This window comes from Porites lutea, chromosome 3 (assembly GCF_958299795.1).
Source record: "Porites lutea chromosome 3, jaPorLute2.1, whole genome shotgun sequence".
In the NCBI taxonomy this organism is placed as follows: Eukaryota; Metazoa; Cnidaria; class Anthozoa; order Scleractinia; family Poritidae; genus Porites; species Porites lutea.
In genome coordinates, this window is record NC_133203.1 from 47,744,906 (window position 1) to 47,760,968 (window position 16,063).

The 16,063-nt window shown below is 41.6% G+C and overlaps 2 protein-coding genes across 2 annotated transcripts in view; both read right to left on the reverse strand.

Moving 5' to 3' along the window:
- Positions 1 to 16,063, reverse strand: part of LOC140931296 (uncharacterized) — a 61,202-nt gene that overhangs the window by 18,295 nt on the left and 26,844 nt on the right. Inside the window, exon 4 of the mRNA XM_073381079.1 lies at positions 8,514 to 9,241. Coding sequence (XP_073237180.1) covers positions 8,514 to 9,241 — 728 coding nt within the window. The remainder of the gene's footprint in view (positions 1 to 8,513; positions 9,242 to 16,063) is intronic.
- LOC140931301 (uncharacterized) lies at positions 9,578 to 15,622 on the reverse strand. The gene is made up of 2 exons (XM_073381084.1): positions 9,953 to 15,622; positions 9,578 to 9,886 (listed from the first exon to the last, which is right to left on the reverse strand). The coding sequence occupies exon 1, from the start codon at positions 13,207 to 13,209 to the stop codon at positions 11,731 to 11,733; it is 1,479 nt and encodes a 492-aa protein (XP_073237185.1). The 5' UTR covers positions 13,210 to 15,622; the 3' UTR covers positions 9,578 to 9,886; positions 9,953 to 11,730.

Here is a 16,063-nt window from a genome sequence, read left to right on the forward strand (position 1 = left end):
CATCCGGGACCCGAGTGGTTTATTTTCCATGATCTCACACGTGAGTTTATCGACGACGTGATTTCCGTAATTTCCATCCGAAATTTGTAGGCGTCTTGCGTCTTTTGAATTTTACTTACACATTTTTCAAAGCTTTGCTGATAGTTTGTCATTGTAGAGCCCTATTCAGCTCAGTGTTATTTCTGAAGATCATTGTAAACAGTGTCTTTTATTGCTGTACTGTAAATTTGAAACGTCACGATTACTTTTTGGCGAATAAAAATCTATTATTTTATCGATATCATTTTGTCTATATAATAAAAAGAACATTACACGGCGGCTAGAAGATATGAATTTTATTTTCTCGTGGCAAAAACAATATTTTACTCACTCGCTGCGCTCGTTCGTAAAATATTGTTTTGCCACTCGAAAATAAAATTCATATTTTCGCGCCACCGTGTAATATCCTCTATCTATATACTCCGTAAAACTACTGAAAACTATCATCGGCTCGATTCGCTTCTTCTAATTTGTAGACATATAAATTCAGGCAGACGTAAGGATGAAAGCCATAGAATACGTATGTGTAAATTGTACACTGAAAACATGCTTTATCCCGATTTATCGATAATTTTGGTAAAAGCGGCATTCCGCTGTGGATAGATTTTTGTCTTCGCTGGCGACTGACATGTCGCTGCAACCCTAATTGCATTACCAGAATATTATCAAAATCGCTTTCGATCATCAACTGGGTTATCGGTAGACATCACACGAAAAAGGCAAAAAAAAAGAGTATATGCTATATTACGTTTTCCCGAGAGTTTATTTTTATCGTTGCCACCCCGGAGATCACCAGAAACCGAGGGAAAAGTTAAAAGGGAGTTTCGGGGTAGGGTGGGGGCACAGAGAAATAGTCTGAGAGAGTTACCGGCTAAAAATCTAAGGTTGACATTTAAAAGGTTCATTTGAAAATAGGACCCGGCAAGAGCCATAATAGGACAGAGAGGGACACTCCCAGTCACGCCTTTGGGATATCTTAATCCCAAAAAAGTTATTTTTAGAACTATGCGGACCATGCGGAAACAGTTTCCGGTAAACTGGTTGACTTCCGGAAGATTCAGCGCGCCAAAGCGAGGCGGGGTCAATAAATGAAAAAAATGGCTGCTAAAGTGGAGGGACAATGCGGAGGGTGTGTACTTGATAAATTGTCCTTCTTCAACGAAGAACCTACCATAGAAAATAGTTAAAACTTCTACACAAACGGATCCTTTACAAGAAACGGTAGAAATACAGTTAAAGCGACCGCGTGGACCATCGTTTTTGTTGGAACAGCTGGAAAGAAGACAAGTAGCATTGCGTTTTACACAAAACGCGTGGGTCCTACAAAGACGACCGTACAAGCGACCGTGTGGACGTATTTTCTGTTGAAAGAGGAAGGAAAAAAACGTATAAAGGTTTCCAGTATTTTTCTCAAGGACATGACCAGGAATCAAGTGGAAAACACCTTTCCCTGCCTTGACTGATATTTGGTACCGTACTTCACATTGGACAATTAACAATTATTCTTGAACACGAGGTGAATAGAAGCGGAATATTCGCGGCGAGGTTAATATTCCTAAAGCCACTATTCAGCAAGATTAAAAATCATTAAGGAGACCATTTAAGTTCAATGTGATTGACGGTTTTGACGGATCAATTCATGTGTGAAAATCGGTATGTGCAAAAGTTTGATCTTTACAGAATTTTCAAACATTGCAAATCAAATGGCAGTTAAAAATCCTTTCGCAAACAATGGCCTAATAATGGGTTATATGGAATAGCCAGAACTTTAAATTCTGCTTCCCAGCCTGTGAAGAAAAGAAGAGCTTTGTTTTCATCTGTCGACTCGCCAAGTTAGGGAAGCAGCAAATTTGTGTTGTTCTTTAATAAGTGCAGACAATGGTGGCCCGGTTGCTCGAGGTAAGGTGCCGTTTCTCTGTAGTTTTCTTGACATTGAAATCTCGAAATTTCGTAAAGATTTGCTTTTAATTTTTTTTGTCACAAGCTGAATTTGATTTCTGGGAAAAATTCGCCTTTGAAGGAAATGTTGAGTTTACACAGGGTCTACACAGATACCACCTCTTCTATTCAATTTGTAATTGTCAACATTCCATCGAGCGAAAAATACTGCTCAGTAAAGTTAATCGGAAAACGTTCTTGAATACTTTGAAGTCTTCCTTACCTTCAAAAAAAAAAATGGACCCTAACGAATTCTGAAAGGTTCTTACTCTGAAAAAGATTAGCAAAACACCGAGCTATCTCATTTTTTACTCGAGAGGCTAAAACACCACAAAGATCACTGAATTCTGAAAACGATTTTTGCTTGTAAAAGCTTTATTTGTGTAAGGCAGAAGCATATAACCCCGAAGCGTATAACTCTGTCGCAATGCTTCTGGGTAAGGTTATTTGTGTTTTTTCATGTTGAAATAAATACGACAGTATGATAATCTCATGTGGCGTTTATTTACTTTATGTGGTTTTACCAAGCCTAATATTTTCCTCATACACCTGTAATAATTAACTTTTACAGATCCTGCACCACAATGTGTAGGTAAGATTTCCATACAACCCCAAGCATTCATTATGTGCGTTAAATAATTAATGTAAGCTTGCTGTATGTATAATAAATGTAGGGGTTTGAATGCAAATCATACCACAGCATAATTCAAAGTTCAGGCATTCGTGGATGCACAGGACCTTTTGATGTTGTGTTTGCCACTTATTGATCTAGCAAGTTTTCTCTATTTTAGTAAGCACTCATGTTTTTAGGTGTCAGCTGCTGAATGTAGTATTTTCTTTTTTTCGTCATAGAAAGCGCTCAAAAGTTTAAGAATAAAAACTACTGCAATAAGTTCAAGCTGTTTATAGCTTCTTACTGAGTTGTGTCTTATTTTTTTTACCCCCTCCCACACAGAAAAAAATACAAACTTATAATAGTGTATGGCAAAACCTGTATATTTAAGCAGACCCCATATTAAAAGTTACATCCTATGTTAAGCAGATGAATAGCTCAGTATGTTTGAAAAGTTTCTAACCGTATTTTCAGAAAAAACAATGTTTTCAAAAATAAATGTATCCATACCCATTTTAAGGGGTAGTTTCTTTGTGTTAAAAGGTTTCAACCAATCATTAGAGCTGCAAACATTATAGCCAACTGAAGAAAACTTTACATTAATTTTATGTTCCGGACATGCATGGGATATCTGTTTTATTCAGACTCATAAGATTTTGTTATAAGGATTCATATACATGCTGCTTTGCAAATTTTTCTTGAATTTTGCTGCCTAAACCAATCAGAAGTATAATACAGACAATAGTAAAGTGGGCACCTTTTTGCATTTCAACATGTTTAAACATTGACTTTATTGATATTAATGTTGCATTTCTGTTAATCTTAAAGCTGAGTCTGCAGGCAGAGCAAGTTTGTGTGATCTTTTGCTTTTAAGGCATCCACCATGACACCCCAATCTTTCACATGTTGCTGGCCTGCACATTATGATTGATCAGGCCTCATGCAACCACTAAGACATCACAGGAAATTGAGGCTGTTATTATCAGTTAAGATGATCAGTATTTGAGAATATGACCTTCATTGAGGAAGGGTTTAAGTTAAAAATGGCAGTATCACATTAAAATAAAACCTTTGGTCACACCTTGACCTCTTAATTAGGTCAAGTTTCTTTCATTGGTGAGTTAATCAAATTATGCACCTGCATGCCAGGGTTGCATTGAGAGAAACATTCTGGAGCAATAAAACATAGTGTGTGACTGAATCAATTGCATCTATTCATGCCATGGCTTGAAAGAGGCAATGTAGAGGAAAGCATCTAGAAGGAGACAAATTAATATTAATGTAGTGTGTACAATAACATGTGTTGGTTGAGCTGATCATCCAGGTGAACGTAGTCCTAAATAGGACTGTTATTGTTGACAGTGACGATGTTCACCCGGATGATCAAACTCAACATACTTTTGAAATGACTCCTGGGTTCAAACCTTTCACAATAATGTGTGTGTCACTCAGTTGGTCACACTCTTACCAGTATTCCTCAAATTTCAAATCCCAAATGCATTGGCAGCCACGTAGTTTAACAGAAGTGTAAAAAATAATAAATAAATAAAAAAGTGCTCCCTTGCCCCAAAATATAGAACTTGCACTGTTTGACAAACTTGTACATTATTTTCCCCAGTATCAATTCCGTGGCAAGGTCATGCAAAGATCTTAAAAGAGAATTCATGATTGCTAGTATTATTGTTCCTTCAATTCAACCTGTCAGAAAACAACAGAAAAGTTTGCAGACACTGAAAGACATATAGACTGCAAGCAGTCTCTCTCCTTTGCTTGGAAATGTGTAAGCGAGAGTATTTGAGCAGCGTATTCGAATTTGCGCCCTCGCAACTCACGCAACTTCACTGCTCAGATACTCCCGCTTACAGATTTTCAAGCGGAAGAGAGACTGCTCACAGTCTAAAAGACACACAACATAAAAATGATGTACCAGTTTTATAAAACCTTTACATGTTGTATTTTATATTATATCTTCAGGGAGGGAGCCAGCCTGGCATAAGGACACAGTTCTTCTCTCTTTGCATCCTCATTCATCCTTCTTTTTACCACCTATTTTTATGCATACAAGGTTGTTATAAATAAAAAAAAACCTGTAAAAATTTTAGAATTAGGGGGACATCCACACAAACTTTGCTGCTTTCTGCTTATTAGAGATATCCACTAAATACTGGTTTGTTTTTCTTAAATTGTGGAAAGAAACGTTTTGCCACATTTTGAGCTATTCGACTGCTGAATACAGGGTGTCTGCTTAATATGGGGTCTGCATACCATACAATGTAGAAAATGAGTTAATTAGGCTTTCACTGAGGAGGGGAGGTACAAGAAATAAGACATAATTATAAACAAGAAGCTATGCACAGCTTGAACTTATTGCAGTAGTTCATATTCTTAACACTTTTGAGTGCTTTCTATAGAGAAAAAAAGAAAAGACTACATTCAGCAGCCGACACCTAACACCATGAGTGCTTACTAAAGTAGACAAAACTTGCTGGATCAATAAGTGGCAAACACAACATCAAAAGGTCCTGTGCATCCAAACCCCTACATTTATTATGCATGCAGCAAGCTTATATTATTTAACACACATAACAAATGTTTGGGGTTGTATGGAAATCTTACTTATACATTGTGGTGCAGGATCTGTAAAGGTTAATTATTACAGGGTCGTACAGGTGTATGAGGAAAATATGAGGCTTGGTAAAACAAACTCCAGATTAGATTATCATACTGTCGTATTTATTTCAACACCGTTTGCAACATGAAAAACACAAATAACCTTACACAAATAAAGTTTTTACAAGCAAAAATCGGTTTCAGGATACACACTCAGTGATAGTGTTTTAACCTCGCGAGTAAATAATTCGTGAGCTCGTTGTTTTGCTAATTTTTTTAGAGTAAGAACCTTTCAGAATTCGACAAAATCCTTGGGTCAACTCTTTTGAAGGTATGAAAATACCTCAAAGTTTCAATATTTTTTGCTCGATGGAATGTTGACAATTACAGTTTAATCGAGTAGAAGGGCTGGGTGAACTCAACATTTCCTTTAAAGACGAATTTTCCCCCGAAATCAAATTCAACTGACTTATGAGAAAAAAAAAATGAAAGCAAATGTTAACGAAAGCTATAGATTTCAATTAAAAAAGGACAGAGAAAACTACAGAGAAACGGCTCCTTACCTCTAGCAACCGGGCCACCATTGTCTGCACTTACAAAGAACAGCACAAATTAGCTGCACAAAAAACCTTTTTCCTCTAACTTGGCGAGTCGACAGATGAAAACAAAGCTCTACTTTTCTTCTTAGGCTTGAAAGTACAATTTAAACTTCTGGCGATTCCATATAACCCATATAGGCTATTGTTTCCGATTTGATTTGCAATGTTTGAAAATTCTGTAAAGATGAAACCTATTGTTTACCGATTTCCACACATGATTTGATCTGTCAATCAAATTGAGCTTTTTGGTTTCTTTACTGATTTAGGAACATTAAGCTCCGCTTCTATTAACCTCGTGTTCAATAAAGAATTGCTAATTGTCCAATGTGAAGTGCGGAACAAAATATCACTCAAGCAGGAAAAGGTGTGTTCCACAAGATTCCCGGTCACGTCCGTGACAAAAATACTGGAAACCTTTATACGTTCTTTTCCTTCCTCTTTCAATAGAAAATACGTCCACATGGTTGCTTGTACGGTCGTCTTTGTAGGACCCGCGCATTTTGTCTTCAACGCTTATCCGGGCCGCAATGCTTCTTGTCCTCTTTCCAGCTGTTCAAACAAAAACGATGGTCACGCGGTCGCTTTTACCGATTTCTACCGTTGCTTGTAAAGAACCCAATTGTGTAGAAGTTTTAAGCAGTTTTTATGGTAGGTTCTTTGTTGAAGAAGGCCAATTTATCAACTTCACATCATCCCTCCACTTGTGCCGCCATTTTTTTTTATTTGTTGACGCCGCCTCGCTTTGGCGCCCTGAAATCGTGAAAGCGAGTCTTCCGGAAGTCAACCAGTTTACCGGAAACTGTTTTCGCATGGTCCGCATAGTTCTAAAAATAACTTTTTTGGGATTAAGATATCCCGGCCAACGCCCTGAGTGTCCCTCTCTGTCCTATTATGGCTCTTGGACCCGAGAACTTGTGCGCGCCATTTGTCAACAGAAGTCTGCTTAGCCCTAGGAGGTATTTTCAGTGAAAAGAGCCAATTGGTTTTCGACATTAGTTAAAGCACATTCGTCTTATTTTAACTTGACAGCGACTGAGTGGACTAAATCTCGCTTAATGAAAGGAAAATGGTTTTAAACGTTTGACCGGGGTGGAAAGCCCCCCCACCCCCGAACCCGGTGGAGGGGCACTCCCCAAAAATAGCTATACGGGGGAGCTATAGCTATACGGGGCAGTGAGTTTGAGATTCCTGATTTAAAACGGGGTTACATATTTTTTTTCCTTTCACCTACAACGGGATACAAGATTTCGAACTCATGAAAGTTTCAAATTGCTAACAGCCATAAAACGCAAAATAAAAAATAAACAAACTGTTGAACCCCTGTTGCGTGTCGTAGGCTGTGGTAAAGTAATTGTCGAGTAATACCGTATTTCATATATATAAATTTATAGTTCTCTTTCTTTAACGATGTGTATTTTTGGTTACTTAATTTTATTTTTGTTTTACAATTTTAGTTTGAGGGCCACTAGTTATTCAGTTGAAGTACTGTCTATTATTATTACTCTGCATTCGTGCTTTGCGCTCCAAACAGAAAAAGACAAAATTGTCGTATTTTGAGTCGAAGTCGAAGTTTAAGTCGAAAAGGCAAAGAAATAACTTTGTTTTTCAAAAAAGGAGGGCTTTGGAAAGTTACTAAAATCTAGAACAGTGTGTTTAAAATTGAGCTACTAGCCTAAAGGGTATTCTTTATAAAACAGGGTCAAAATTTGGGCACCCAGGCAGCACATACCCACCAGAAAAATCATGAACGTTGTACCCCTCCGTGCCTGCCCTCTACCCGCGGTAACGTTTCCGAAAGCGATAATGAGGATACTGTGTGGCACGAAATTTTCGCGGGTTCTAACTTTTGCAATTTTTCCATCGATCCGCAAAAATAAGTTCCCGCAAAGAAAACTGAAGTAACCGCAAAAATTTACTCCAGAGTAAATATTCTCTCACGTAAATTCACTCCGCAAAGATACATTACTAAGAAATCGTGTCTGTTCGATTACAACTTGCCTCTTTCATTCAGAAACAAAACGGTATTAATACAATGAATTACTGGTTTTACACAGGGTACGCATAATGTAATACTGGTTGAAAATATGTGTTTCTATTACACCCTGAGTGCACGTACTTAACCAAAACGAAAATATTATCAATGGTGAGTACTGGTTACTTTTTGAAAATCGCAAAAATTAATTCCCAGCGAGAAAAACCAATCTGTCCTAACCGCAAAACACAAAGAATCGCCAGTCCGCAAAAATAAACTGATATGTGTGCAAATTAGAGGCGGATCGAGCTGATGATAGTTTTTATTAGTTTTGCGGCATCATGTAGTGTTTGAACGGTCGTAATCCGACTTCATATATATTTTACGGTTCGCTTTTGAGGGTCCTAGTTCAGTTTCATAATAACGAAAACTACGACGGGTCTTTGTTTTCGAAACTACGAAAACTAAGACCCCTAAAATTTACCGCTCAGTTTGACCAAAACTTCCGTGGAAAGGATCGGACAGAAGATAATTTGACAGTTTATACTTTAACTTCGGTTATAATTTCACTTATACTTCTCGGCGACGGATCCGATTTTAGGGGGTCTTATGTCTTAAGTCTAAGTTTGGTAACACCCTGTTTGGACACGCTTTAGTGTCACGTCAGAGTCACTGAGTTACCGATGAAATTATTATTAATTTTAATGGAATTGTGTTCTTGTTTTTGAAAACCATTATTTACCTCACAGGTATCTCCTCCCCAAAGTAAGGCTGCTGTCTTAGCACTTCCATGATTTTGACTTGTAGAGCTCGGATGTCATCAATGTTTTCGTCTTTCCTAAAAACACTTCTGATCTTATTTTGAAGTAATTTCGCAGTGTTGTCAATGCTGAAGATGGGCCGCACCACATGTCCTTCATAGTCCTTACCAGCAATTGCGTTCTGGATTTCTGTTTTCATTGTTGCAATGTCTTCAAATGGTCTGTCTGCATGAGTTCCTACAATGATCACTGGGGGACGCAAATGATGAGGCACCGTTTCTTCTACATCATCACAGGTTTCTCTTCTCATCTGTGCGACGCTATGCACCGTGGAAAGCCAAGACAATAAGTTCTCAAGATTTGTCTCTCCATTTGGGTTTTCCAATTCAACATTACGAGATCCTTGTCTCACACAGGGCTTGGATATGTCATGCAATGACTTGCTGAGGTTGCACACTAAGATGTACAGCGCACGTGATGATAAAAAGACAGGATGGGATGCATAATACAGGTGTTGTCCAGCAAAATCCCACAGTTCAATACTGGTAACAGATTCTTCAGCCTTAACATCTTTACCTTTCATATAATTTATCAACTGTATAGTACGCTCCTTGATCTCCTCTGGTGGTGAAGCGGTATCAATCATTAACTCATGATCAGGTCCTGTTGACGCGAGTTCACTAACACGGTCTTCTTTTGGATCAGCCACCTGTTAAAGAGTACGAAAAGCAGTTCAAATACATAACTTATTTCATAATTGGGAGTCATTTTAATACATTCCCACCATCGTGTATATTACGAACTCGCAATAGCCTACTTTCCCCCAGTTAGCTTAATTAGCTCAATGGATAGAGTGTTGAGTCCTGTCGTCTTAAATGTTAGGGATCGAGTGGATAGGGGTCTTTTTCAACCACTTATATTGCAGGATCAAATTCACTTCATCACTTTATCCGCAGATCAAATATGATGTATAACATATATTCTAAGTCACCAGAGAATACGAAAAACAAAAAAACACCCAGTGTTGATTCATTAGCTACAAAAACGTCCATCGCAGAACCTCAATCGGAGGATGTCCTCCTCGATCTGCATAATTCTTCACACCCTACTCATAGCCAAATCGAGTTTCCACTCTCCACAATGAGCCCACACGCATCCCACAGGCGATGCGAATTTCAACAAAAATAGTAAACCTCATGTCCAGGGGACAAAACGCGCCTTCACAACACAAGGGTTCTTGAACACAAGTTTAATAATCGAGAGTTGCACACTCAGCATATTTTCTTAACAACACAACAGGATCGGAATTGGAGTCTCATCTTTGGCTAACAAGCTTCACCTCGCAAGTAAAAACCTACAAAACAAACACTTAATCACTGTTGGAACGGGATTTGGAAATACACGAGCTCCTTAGACTCACCATACGATGAGAAACTCCCGGCGACTAGCGCGTTACAAAGCACATGGTTTCTTTCTCGCTACACGACGACACTGAGACGCGCTCACTGAGCATGCTGGGAGTATGAATTACAAAAATGGAATGGAACGGACTTAGGAAATCAAAATTGTTCTCTTGTTGAGGATTGGCCTCAACATCCCGGGGGGTAGGGCTGAACGAGCCCCCGTAGACAATCACTAATAAATGTTAAAGTTCTAAACCGACTGTTAGTTCACGACAATGTTTTCAGCTTAATCTTGCAACTTTCAGTGCACTCTACGGCAAACCCGTCACGCAGCTTCTTCAAGGAGACACAGCTTGGTCACAGGACGAGTAAGAGAAGAGTCCTTTGCCTTCACTTCGGCGGTGCGGACACGTGAATCTTCACCAGGAAACACTTTCGTTACGCGACCCAGCAACCAGCGGGATCTCGGCACAGTTTTGTCCACCACAAGAACCAGGTCATTCACCGCTAAATTCCTCTTATTTAGTAGCCACTTGTGGCGTTGCTGTAAGGTGGGCACGTACTCTAGAACCCATCGCGACCAAAAACAGTTAGCAAGGAATTGCGCATGTCTCCACTGCTTGCGTGAGTAGAGCTCTTCCTTGGCGAAGACACCTGGGGATATGGCGAGATTTCGCCGCTGTAGAAGTAGGTGGTTTGGAGTGAGTGGCTCCATGTCACTTGGATCATCACTTGCTGGGGAAATGGGACGACTGTTTAGAATGGACGTTACTTCGGCGAATACGGTGCGCAGGGTTTCCAAAGGGATTGTAGCGCCTGGTTTGCTCAAGACAGCATTCATAGCCTTCCGCACACTTCTAATAATTCTCTCCCACACGCCTGACATGTGGCTCGCGGTAGGGGGTTGGAAACGCCACCTTGGCAACACATATTTGAACCAATCCGCATCGTACGAATGTAGCTCTCTCTTGATTTGTTCTTCATTCAGTTCTCGAACCGAACGCCGAAGTACCCTCTCAGCGCCAGTAAAATTCGTGCCGTTATCTGACCAGATTTCCTTAGGGCAGCCGCGAACAGAGATGAACCGGCGGAGAGCCAAAATAAACGTATCTGTTTCTAAGGAACTAACATCTTCGATGTGGACTGCCCGGCTGTTAAAGCACACGAATATGCAACCATACACTTTGATAACGCTACGAGCGCGCTTCACATAGAAGGGGCCAAAGAAGTCGAGGCCCGTAAAGGTGAACGGGGGATGATAAGGTACCAGCCTTTCCTTTGGCAGGTCCGCCATCGCTTGCTGTAAGGCAGGCATGTTCCGCTTGCGGCAACTTATACACTTGCTCAGGATCTGACGCACCAAAGCTCTTCCTCTCAGTATCCAGTAACGTTGGCGGAGGACGGACAACACATGTTCACGGCCTGCGTGGCCCAGCACATGGTGGTAGTAACGAACTATCAATAAAGACACAGGGCTTGACTTTGGAAGAATCACTGGGTGGGCGGTCTCAAAGGTAATCGGCGCACGGTGAATTCTTCCTCCAACAGGTATAATGCCATCAGTTAGGATCGGACTAAGAGTGGCCAAACTACTGCTACATTTCACCTGTCTGCCTTCTTTCAAAGCCATGTACTCTTCACGGAAATGTTGGCGCTGCACCAGTCGCGTAATTACTTCGCTTGATCCCTGAAGCTCAACAAGGGTAAGTGTACGTCCGACGACACATTCAGGTTTTTCCTTCTTTAGTGGCTTGACAAAGCGAAGCACCCACGACATCACTCTCAACAAACGGGCTCACGACGAATAGCGCTGTAGTAGGAGATCAACTTGGGACGTGTCGGTGGTGAACATGATTGTGGCTGGTTTTCGTATTTCTTTATCATCACTTCGAATGTCTTCCATCTGAGCATTAGGCCAGTGTTGTTCAGGCTGCCACAGAAAGCAAGGACCTGACCACCACCGACATCCGGGTTGGAAATGCTCTATGGTGACGCCTCGTGAACCCTCATCAGCGGGGTTCATACTACCTGGGACATGATGCCACTGTTCTGGGGAGGTTGATTCATGAATCTCGGCCACGCGATTCGCAACAAAGGTTTGGAAGCGCCTAGTTTGGTTCTTGATATATTGCAGGGACGTCATTGAGTCAGACCAGAAAAAGATTTCATCTACTTGCAGGTCAAGCTCCTTCAGAATTGAGTTACTTAGCCGTACCGCTAACACTGTCGATTGCAGTTCTAGGCGAGGTATAGTCCACTCTTTAATGGGCGCATTCCTGGTCTTCCCCATAACGAAGGAACAGTGGATCACTCCTTGTTCATCAACGAACCGTAGGTAAGACACTGCTGCATAACCATGCCTTGACGCATCGGAAAAGTTGTGCAACTGCACAGTGGCTTGTGTACTAAGGCACTGGGTCTTGTAACACCTTGGTATCTCGATTGTAGTAACACACGGCAGCTCTTGCAACCACTTCTGCCAGAGGGACGAATACGGCTCTGGAATTTCTTTATCCCAAGGCAACTTCTGCCTCCACAGCTCTTGTAACAGAATCTTGGCTGTGAACACAAATGGTGAAAGAAATCCCAACGGATCAAATAGGGAGCTTACGACGGAAAGTACTCCTCGCTTGGTGGATGGCTTGTACGCCTGTAAGGCCTTGAACTTAAAAGTATCTGACTGTGCGTCCCAGTAGACACCCAACGCTCGCTCTAAGGGTAACTGGTCTAGATCTAGGTCCAACTTGGGATTCGCCCTGGACGCGGGAGGAATTGAGGCTAGTAATTCACGACTATTGCTCGCAAACTTTGTTAGGCGGAATCCTCCTTCTCTCAACAACTTCATAAGATCTGAGGCCAGAGGTACGGCTTGGTCAGTATTTGGGACGGACTTCAGGACATCGTCCACAAAGAAATTTCTACGAACTGTTCTGATCACTTCAGGTGGGTAATTTTCTTCATTGTCTTGTGCTGTCATGCTTAACGCCTTGTTGGCACAGCAGGGTGAAGACTCAGCACCAGAAATATGGACCAACATTTTGTATTCTTCTGGAGGTTCGTCAATACCTTTAGGCCACCACAAGAACCTCAGAGAATCTGTATCACTTGGGGTTACTCTGGTCTGGTAAAACATGCCCTCGATATCTGCTGAGAAGGCAATTTCTTCTTCACGGAAACGAATGAACACTCCAGACAGGTCATTTGTCAGACTAGGTCCTTGTAGGAGCTGTTCGTTTAGGGATGTGCCGCTGAATCTTGCAGCCGCGTCAAACATCACTTTCACCTTGCCTGGCTTGTTCGGATTGCTTACTGGGTGGTGAGGCAGGAACCATGTGGTTTTGCTGACTGTTGCTGCTTCCTCCTTCGTGAGCTTTCTTGCATATCCCTTGGTCACACAGTCTTCAATCACAGCTCTATATTTGACTTCAAGTTCTGGATCTCGAAGGAAGCGTCTCTTTAAGTGCTACAGTCTCGCTTCAGCTAGTGTTCTGTTGTTAGGAAGCACAGGATTGTCACGTTTCCACAGGAGGCCCATCTCATAATAGCCATCACGTTTACAGATTGAATTGGACATCAAGTTCATAGCTCTTTGGTCCTCCACAGACAGGGGCTTGGTTTCACACTTGCTCGTACCATAGGACTCGACTCTCCAGAATTCTTCAAGCTGGTCACTTAGGGTAACATCCTCCCCATTAATGAGATTGACTTGCACAGGAGTGGAAGAAGGTACACTGGGACAGCCACCAAGTATACTCCAACCAATACAGGACTTGATTGCGATTGGCTCATTTGGTTTACCTCTTTTAACTTCAAGCGGTGTGAAGACTTCTTGGATGTTTGTACCAAGCAGGATAGAAATCTTACTTCTCTCTACTTCCGGGAAGCACACTTGCTGCAGATGTGGCCACTGTCCAACAGACCTTGTCACCTTTGTGTGCTTTAGGGGAATTGTAAGATCCTTTACAGCCCAGGCAGATTTGACATCAATCAGATGGTCATTCTCGCTGTCTACTGAAGCAATTTGGAAGTCAACTCTCAGACCCTCTTCTTCTGTATCGGCATTGTTTACTGTCGTGAGTGACAGCTTACTTGGTGAGCCCTTAATGTTCAGCAGTTTCACGAGAGACGGGTCAATCATGGTTATGTCGGAGCCTGAGTCTAGTAGGCCAAAGGTAGTAATCTGGTTGCCAGAATTACTAATCACTCGAACTGGGATGACTTGAAGCAACACTTCACACGAACTAACTGCGGCCAGTGTGGAGCACATAGAAATAGTGGCTTGATTAGGCCTTAAGCCTTGATTAACGTCCTCACCGTTAGGACCGTCTCTTTGCTGGTTCCCTCTGTCTTTAGGTTCAGTGAAGTGTAACAATGTGTGATGTGACTTCCCTCAACCTTCTACCCTGCACCTGATTAAGGACTTGCACTTCTTTGAGTTGTGTTTACTTGAGTTGATACAATTGAAGCAAATCTTCTTCTGTTTTACAAAGTCATTTCTCTCCCTCGGAGACTTGGATTTGAATACTTCACAACGGTACAGTGGATGGTGTTGATGGCACATGGCACAGGATTCAGGGTTTGTTGCTGTTAAAGAATAGGTAAAACCCTTAGGAGTTGCTGACTTAATAAAGAAAGGGTGGCTCAGGACAAACGCTCTCTCCTTGAGGAAATCTACAAAATCCTTGAAATTTGGCATCTTCTGTCCCTTACGCTCGAGATTCTTCAAATGTTCGGCAAATTTGGATTGCATCCACTTTCGCAGCCGCGCGATGACTTTCTCCAGATTATCTATATTCATCTCACTAAGGTATCCCATTGACTCTAAGGTATCATAGGTAACTTGCGCAGTATCAGCATAGCGCTGCAGGCTGTCCTTATCATTTGCTTGTATAGCAGGTCCCTTCGTAAGTGATTCAACACATGCTCTCACTACTTGAAATGGCTGGCCAAAACGTTCCTCTAGTGTCTTGAGTGCCTTTGCCAATGGCAAGGCATTGGCTCATATCTCTGCACTGCGGTCAGGGCAGGACCGTTCAAGAACTGTAATAGACGGGTCATTTTCACAGCATCACTAAGAGGCCTGGTTTCAACCAACTGCTTAAATCTCTGACGAAAGGCTGGGTAATTTTCAGGGGATCCATCAAACTTCTGAACTTGTACATGTGGTAGATCATAGGCGGCACTCATTTTCTCCATTGAAGACATGATAGTGACAAGACTTTCATTCACAATTGAACCAGCAGCACTGGGTGTGGCTGTACAGCGGTTGGTGCTCGTGAGGCATGCGGTTTCTTCAGTGGGTGGGTCAGCAGGTTGTGACTGGCCGTTGTCTTGAATACGGGGTTTAACAGTCTCAAGTGTACCCTCATCCGTAACAGTAGGGGTTCTAAAACTTACACTTGGCACCTTGAAAAAAGTGTTTCCAGAAGTGAGTGTATTGGAAGTCTGGGCATTTACTAATCCTGGTGTTGATGTATGAGATGGCTTGGTCACTGGTACATTATTGGCACTAATAACAGATGTTAGAGTTTCGGGTGGCACCCTTGAGGACTGAGACTTTGAGTCCTTTAGGTCAAGATTTGGAGACCATCTGATACCCTCCAGGCCAGTGACTGGATCAGATATTTCCTGTTCTGCAAGGGAAGCCTCTAAATTGGCTAGTTCTACTTGATTTCTTGCAGCTGTAACTTCCCTTTCTGCTTCCAATTTGGTGAGTCTGCACGGTCGCTCAAGACTCTTTGATACCTTTCACAGCTGGTATCGAGTAAATCACCGTATTTCTCAACCCAAACACAATACTGCTCCCACGCGGAATTAAGGCTAGTTTGTACGGTTCGTATCTTGACGACGTTGCCGAAGTCTCCGAGATTTTCATCCAGTTGATGACACAGTTTCGTAATATTAGACAAATATCCCCTTCGGGATCTGTCCAAAACCTCCAAACGCTCGAGTAGGATTCCTCGTTGAGTCATGACCTTTGATGTCACTTCGATTCACATGCACAAATATTTTCACAGTTAAGACTTTGGACGTCCACTAATCACAGGCAAGATGCTCGTATGGTTTTTACGAAGATGTCCAGGGGACAAAACGCGCCTTCACAACACAAGGGTTCTTGAACACAAGTT